Source organism: Bison bison, unplaced genomic scaffold (genome assembly GCF_000754665.1).
Source record: "Bison bison bison isolate TAMUID 2011002044 unplaced genomic scaffold, Bison_UMD1.0 scf7180017858048, whole genome shotgun sequence".
Lineage (NCBI taxonomy): Eukaryota > Metazoa > Chordata > Mammalia > Artiodactyla > Bovidae > Bison > Bison bison.
Window position 1 is genome coordinate 3,337,844 of NW_011488621.1, and position 7,249 is coordinate 3,345,092.

At 35.3% G+C, this 7,249-nt stretch overlaps 1 protein-coding gene across 2 annotated transcripts in view; it reads left to right on the forward strand.

The window, feature by feature from the left end:
- MMP16 (matrix metallopeptidase 16 (membrane-inserted)) overlaps nucleotides 1–7,249 on the forward strand; it is a 406,901-nt gene that overhangs the window by 297,928 nt on the left and 101,724 nt on the right. For both annotated transcript variants that reach the window (XM_010862117.1, XM_010862127.1), the window contains exons 5-6: nucleotides 2,904–3,065; nucleotides 5,341–5,552. In XM_010862117.1, the coding sequence (XP_010860419.1) occupies nucleotides 2,904–3,065; nucleotides 5,341–5,552 (374 nt within the window). The remainder of the gene's footprint in view (nucleotides 1–2,903; nucleotides 3,066–5,340; nucleotides 5,553–7,249) is intronic.

Consider the following 7,249-nt stretch of genomic DNA (forward strand, 5'->3'; position numbering starts at 1 on the left):
ATGTCAAGCTGTGACTGATTTTGTTGGACTGTTCCGTCCACGTCTCCCTTGCTGTAGTCATCTACCAGCAGCCACATTGTTCTCTTGAATCCTTGACGACTTTATCTCCCAGTTTGACCCTAATCCCTTTGATATCACTTCATTTTTAATTGGAGGATAATTACAAGGCTGTGTTGGCTTCTGCCCTACAACAGAGCAAATTGGTCATGATTATATTCCAGCCCCCTTGGTCATCATAGAGTGCGAGGCTGGGCTCCCTGTGTTATACAGCAGCTTCTTGCTAGTTATCTATTTTATACATGACAGTGTATATATGTCAATGCTACTTTCTCAATTTGTCCTACTCTTTCCTTCCCCTGCTAAATACCACATTTATTTTAATTCTTGGTGATCTCAATGGTCATGTAGAAAAATTTTTCCAGTGTTCAGCCCTCTAAGTTATTGGATCTCCCATCCAATGACTTTGTATTCCACTCTAACTCAGAGACTCACTCCCATAGGTATATCCTTGACCTCGCTCTTACAAATCTCAATTTCTGATATCTATTATGACTGCCACAGAGTATCTCTCCAGCTCACTCTTACTAGCCTCATGACACCAAATATCCTTTCACAACATCATTTAAGAGATGATCTTAATCTTATCACCATATCTTGCTATAATCCTTCATCCCATAATGTAATCACTTCCTTCCTTACATGAGATAAATACCCTGGCAAGTCAAAAATCAATCCCTTATTTATTTGAATCTCTAAAAATTTTCCATGGCCATTTTCAACACTCAAAGAATGAGCTCCTGGTAAGGTACTCACCTCCACCAAACAAAAAAAGCAAGGCAACAAATGATAAGTTTCCTAGTGTTTTGTCCATTGAATGGTATCTTCATTCTTTTAAGTTGCTGGTGTCAAAAGACATGGTGTTATCGTTGACTTTTTTTTTTTCTCACACCTTGCATTTTGTCTTTTAAGAAGCTATGTGATTCTTGTTTCAAAATGTATCAAAAATTTTACTGCTTCTGTATACCTTCATTATACCCGCTTTGGGCCAGGTCACTAGTATCTTTGCCTGAATTATTACACTAACATCAGAGATTTAATCATGCTGAGCCCCTTGCCCACTGCATTTGATTATCATAAGTAGTTTCCAGAATGATCTTGTCAAAATGTAAGTCAGATTATGTCCCTCCTCAGCTCAAAACCTTTCAATGATCCCCACTGCAGTCAGCCTAGAAAGCAAAACCATTACTGTTCTCTAAAATTCCCTGTATATTCTAGGCTCCATTTCCTCTCTGACTTTATTCTTTGTCTGCCTTATTATTTATCGGTATCATTTTTCACTATGTAACATCCTGTTTATTTTACTTTTCTATCATGTTCCTCTCTGGTCTCCCCCATTAGAATGTAATGTTATGAGGACAGAAATCCACCTATGTCTTACTACATGAACTTGCAAATTGTATTTCATGTCTCCAAGCTTTGTTTTCTCATTTTTTAAGTGGACATGATTATAGTGACTGGAGAACTGTGGGAATTAAGTGAGAAAATACAGGTCAAAAGGCCCAGTGCAGAGTTAGTAAACTTAATAAAGGTAGTCAACATTTTTATTACAGATAATACATATTATATTATTTTTCTTTTAACTTCTATTTCTTTTTAAGCCTCTCTAATTTGTTCCCCACTGATATTTAAACAGATATTCTCTGAAACTCAGGTAAGCCCCAGATATGTTTGAACGGCTCCTTTCTGTGTACAGTCAGCCCCACGGTTTCACCCCTTCCCTCTGACAGACTACTCCAGAAAGGAAGTCAAAAAAGTACTGGTTATGCACCCAGTTTTCATGTTTAAAAAAATAGCCCTCTGCAGGTAATCACCACAGTGATTACATTGTAAAAGTGGTTGGAAAGGAATGTTCCTTAAAGTGAGACTCAGGAAGTCCACTGAATTCTTTAGCATTTGTAACAAGTCAACCGCCTAAAACTGCATTTTATGTTCAGTCATGTTAAATTTATCACTTAGAAACATAACGCTTGGAAGAATAACAGCCCCAATTCGTTGATACTCATGAGGTTCAATTAAATGTTTGGAATGAACAAATATCCATGAAGGACTGGCTCTGTTCTCAGGCGCTGACTTATGATGATCCGAGAGTGGACAGCATGTAGAGGCCATCCGCAGGGGTCTGATTACACAAAGTCAAATTAACGTCTCTGAGAGTTCTACGATAAATATATTTTGTTCAGATCATGCATTAATTGATTAGAATTTGTATTTGCAGAGCTAAGACTAGATTTCTAGTTTTTATGACTGCTACCCTATGACTTTTATTTTACACTCCTATTTTCCTATATTCTAAGCTGGTAAGAAAGATAACCATATTCTAGGAATTATAATAACCTGAGTTCTAGTCACAGCTATGTAAATACAAAGATTTACTATTGTTGACAAAATTTGTCACCCCCTATGCCTTAATCTACTCATTTGTGTAAAAGTAGGGATTGTACCTTGTATTTTTTGCGGAATTATTGTTAGAATTATGTCCAATATGAAGATCACATAAGTGAGATATAGTATATTGCATGTTTTCTAGGATATTTCAACAGCAGTAGTAGCAATTTCTGGTGCTACTGTTCTCTCTTCAACTTTTGTTCTTTATTCCTCTTTAAGTTTCTAAATTTTTGTGACTTCACTATCATCACCTCCTCACCACCAACCCTGCCCCTTCTTTTAAAAATAACATGTTTGATTTTACCCAAAGGTAATCCAATGATAAAAATCATACTGATCGTTGAACTAAAGAGTTCCTCTTATTTTCCTTGGGTAAAATTTTGGTAATACCAATTGTCCTTGTCAATTCTATACTTGAATATTAGTTATAATGATACCTTTTCTTCTCATTTGCATAGGAAATGACTTATTTCTTGTGGCAGTTCATGAACTGGGACATGCTCTGGGGCTGGAACATTCCAATGACCCTACTGCCATCATGGCCCCTTTTTACCAGTACATGGAGACCGACAACTTCAAATTGCCCAGTGATGACTTACAGGGCATCCAGAAGATATACGGTAGGTCACCACTGATTCTGTTTGATTAACTCTGTAGTGAAGTATAGAATTCCTGTGTTGTCTTTTTTGAGATAGATGCTCTAAGTGTTGTATTAGAGAGAAAAATGTTGAATGAAAATCTGATCTATTGGCAAAAGTCTTCTATCAGTCAAGTTTAGTTGGCACCAATCGCAGATATCTTAATGTGCAGATTATGGGAAAGCTTAGGCACTGATAAACTTTCCTTACTGAGTTAATTGAAACCTGAAATTATAGTAAAGATCTGATAAACTTTAGTATTTAAAATTCAGGTAAAATATAATAAATTAATATAACCAATAAACACAGTGAGTTAGAAGACTTTGCTAGAAGAGACTGAGACTTTGATAAAAGCTGACAGATTGATTCTCACTGATATTTGATGTTAGATCTTAACAAACCACTTCTGAAAATGCTGAAAATAATCTTGTGTAATGGATGTAACAGAATAAACTCAAAAGCATGTAGTTATTGACTAAGAGTAAAAAATAACAAATGGCTAAGTTTACTAACACATCAGTTCAGTTCAGTTGCTCAGTCGTGTCCGACTCTTTGCGACCCCATGAATCGCAACACGCCAGGCCTCCCTGTCCATCACCAACTCCCAGAGTTTACTCAAACTCATGTCCATCGAGTCAGTGATGCCATCCAGCCATCTCATCCTGTCATCCCCTTCTCCTCCTGCCCCCACTTCCTCCCAGCATCAGAGTCTTTTCCAATGAGTCAACTCTTTACATGAGATGGCCAAAGTACTGGAGTTTCAGCGTCAGCATCAGTCCTTCCAATGAACACCCAGGCCTGATCTCCTTTAGGATGGACTGGCTGGACCTCCTTGCAGTCCAAGGACCCTCAAGAGTCTTCTTCACACATAATTCAAAATAAATGTATAGTAGAGTAAAATTGTTTTAATTTATGGGATTCAGTCAATGAATGATAATTAAGACAAAAGGGAGAGAGACTATTACACATATTTAAATCCTAACTCCCTCAACATGGCCATTGACTTTTATAAAGACATGTATTTCACACAAAAATTTAACTGTTAAGAACTTGACATTTATAATTTACATGTAGAGAATATGCTTTAGTAAATTAATAAAATGAAGCTTTCATTTTACAATACAAAGGTAAATGTGTGCTGTACGTATATTAATATTCAGTATTCAGAAACTATAATTTACATTTTTCAAGTATCATAGTTTAAATTCACTAATTTGTTTTTCATTTATTAGTTTTTCAACTTCAAAGTGGTGAGAATTCTCTCAGGGTTAAAATAAGTTTTGGGGAAAAAAAGGTCAATTTTTGTTACTGCTCTTTTTTGGGGTGCTACTGAGAAAACAGAACTGTCTGGGACTCAAAACTAAATGGCTTATATGTTGAATGAGCTAGCCTCTGCCTATGTGGGTGTCATCAGACATTCTGCTGAAGTAGTTAACTGAAAGGAGGCTCTTTCTCATGACCTCATGAGTTAGTAGTCTAGACTGAAGGTCTGCAAAAGAGTATTCTTTCCATATCTAAATATTAAGTGTGAACAGCTCTGTATTTCTCTTTTAAAACATAAATCCCTTGAGGAATGATGCTTTACATCTGTAGCAGATTACATGTATAAACTTTGGCTTGATTTAGAAACCCCCTTTTAGAAATACTTCTTCACATTAATATTTTACCTCATATGTTTTAATCAATAGGCGTTTTAGATTTAGTATTCAAATGAAACACTAGTCTAGCAATTTGTCAAAACGTTTCATTAGAAAAAAATAATGAAAGTCAAGAAAAGGTTATAAAATACAGTTAGGTACATAGGATAGAATAAACTTCGATTTGTTAATGTTTAGAAATATTTGCACAGAATCATCTTTCAAAATCTAGGATTGACTTTAGTAGCGTTTACATGCAGGGTTCCAGTATTCATTTTAATTTATTTATTATTAATATACCACCTACTTCCAAAAAAGATTTCAAAGCAGCATATCCAATAAGGACTGTGGTGAAGCTATTAAAAAAAAATCATTAAAAATTAACAAAGAAGGCCTAGTTACTTGGATCTAGAATTCAGCATGATAAAGACAGTCTCTGATGGACTTGGCAATGGTTTGTTGAGTAAAATGGTTTGTTATTTCAGTAAATATACAATCTTAAAGACCTCTTAGCTCACTTAGTCAAACCCTTCACTGATGAGTGACTGTCCTCTGGAGCATGTTTTCTAGCACCCTTCCAATTTTAACTGAGCCAAGTGCTGTCCTCATATTTTCAAAAGGTCCGCCTGACAAGATTCCTCCACCAACAAGACCTCTACCAACGGTGCCCCCACACCGCTCTGTTCCTCCCGCTGACCCAAGGAAAAACGACCGGCCCAAACCTCCGCGGCCTCCCACGGGCAGACCTTCGTATCCTGGAGCCAAACCCAACATCTGCGATGGGAACTTCAACACTCTAGCTATTCTTCGCCGTGAGATGTTTGTTTTCAAGGTAGGAAGCTGTGACTTTTTTTTTTTTTTAACGGTAGATTAAGTGTCTACAGTGTCGCTTTAGAAAACAAGTTCTCGTTCATTCTAACACCACCTTCCCAGGCCTTTCACAGTTAGAAGGTTCAAAGAAAGTATCTTGAAAAGAAATGCACAAATGGGCTTAAATGTCTAGCAGAAGATTCTCGTAACGTTCTATTTGGGGAATGCATTTATGTCAGCAAAAGCTAAAATGCTTAGAAATGTGAGGCTAAAAAATGCTGCATGTTATGAACAGATAAAAAAACCGTAATTTCAGTCATGAATAGGAACTAATAGAGATGATTTGCTTGGGAGCTTAGCCACTTCCAGGCGCGCGGCCGCTACTCTGTCTTTGGTTTGCACATCTTTCTGAGATCCTTATAATTTCACTTGACAATGACAACACTGCTTTTTTTAAGAGGAGTATTGATCATTTCATTTTGCTCAGGGTCTACTAGTAGCCATTTAAGTTAAATCTCTTTGAGATGGTCATTTTGATTTTACATATATATGTTGTATTTTTTTAAGTCAAGCATTTATAGGCATAAAAATCCAATGTCAAAAATTAATGTGAACCTAATTTACATTATTTTTTAAATGTTATAAACTAAAACTAATTTTATATTTTGCTAAATGTGCATTTCAGTGACATTGAATTCTCCAACAATAACCCTGAAAAACAATGTATCAAAGTAAATTACATAATACTAAAAAGTGAATGTAGTATAATACTGAAAAATACTTTTTCCTCAATGTTTGTAAACCATTCTGAAAGATTAATGAAAAATGTAAGTTTTATGTTGGCATCAGTATATTAAAATAGCTACATATTACCAATACCATTCATTTAAAAATAAAATAATGTGCTCTTTTTTTTAGTAGGTATGAATCAATAAATAATGAAATGTTGTCCTACTTACACAGAATATCCTATCTACCAGAGGCCATACTTTAAAATATATATATTTCATATAATTTTAATAGGCAAAGTACTTTATTTCCTTTATTTGAAACTAAGGTTTGGATTTGCTATAAGATGCTCAAAAGCATCATAATTTCCAGAAAAAAAAATCAATGCTTTTGTTCAAATACATGAATATATTTTTGAATTTTATAAATGCCCTACAATGCTCAGTTAGATATCTCTTACTTAATTTAAGTAGGATAATAAATTTAGATTCAAGGAGTAAAGTAAAAAAGCTTACTCATTACTCATTGTGGCTAAGCCCACAACAACTAGTTGAAATGAACAGAAAATGCAATAATTTTCTTATTTTACAAGATACCAGATGACAACTGAAAGATTCTGATTTCACTGCTTTGGCTGAATTTCCACATCCAAGTGTTATTCCTTGATATCATGGTGATATCACCGAAATGTCATCTTTATCTGAGAATATGATATGAAATTGACTCTGAGTACGTTCATTTCATTCTTCTTATCTGTCTAATTATATTGCCAGTCTCAGAAGGGACGGGTCTCTCCATGTCTAATGATTATTTTTACCAACCTTATGCTCTGCACACTGTGAGAGCTTAGTGAGTGCTCTTGAATAACCACTGGTTCTTGGCATCAGGAATGAGTTGAAAGTACATAGGCCAACTCTCAAATAAAATGCAGTGGCCACTATTTTCAATGTCAAAGCAAGTGTGTGTGTGTGTGTGTGTATATATATATAT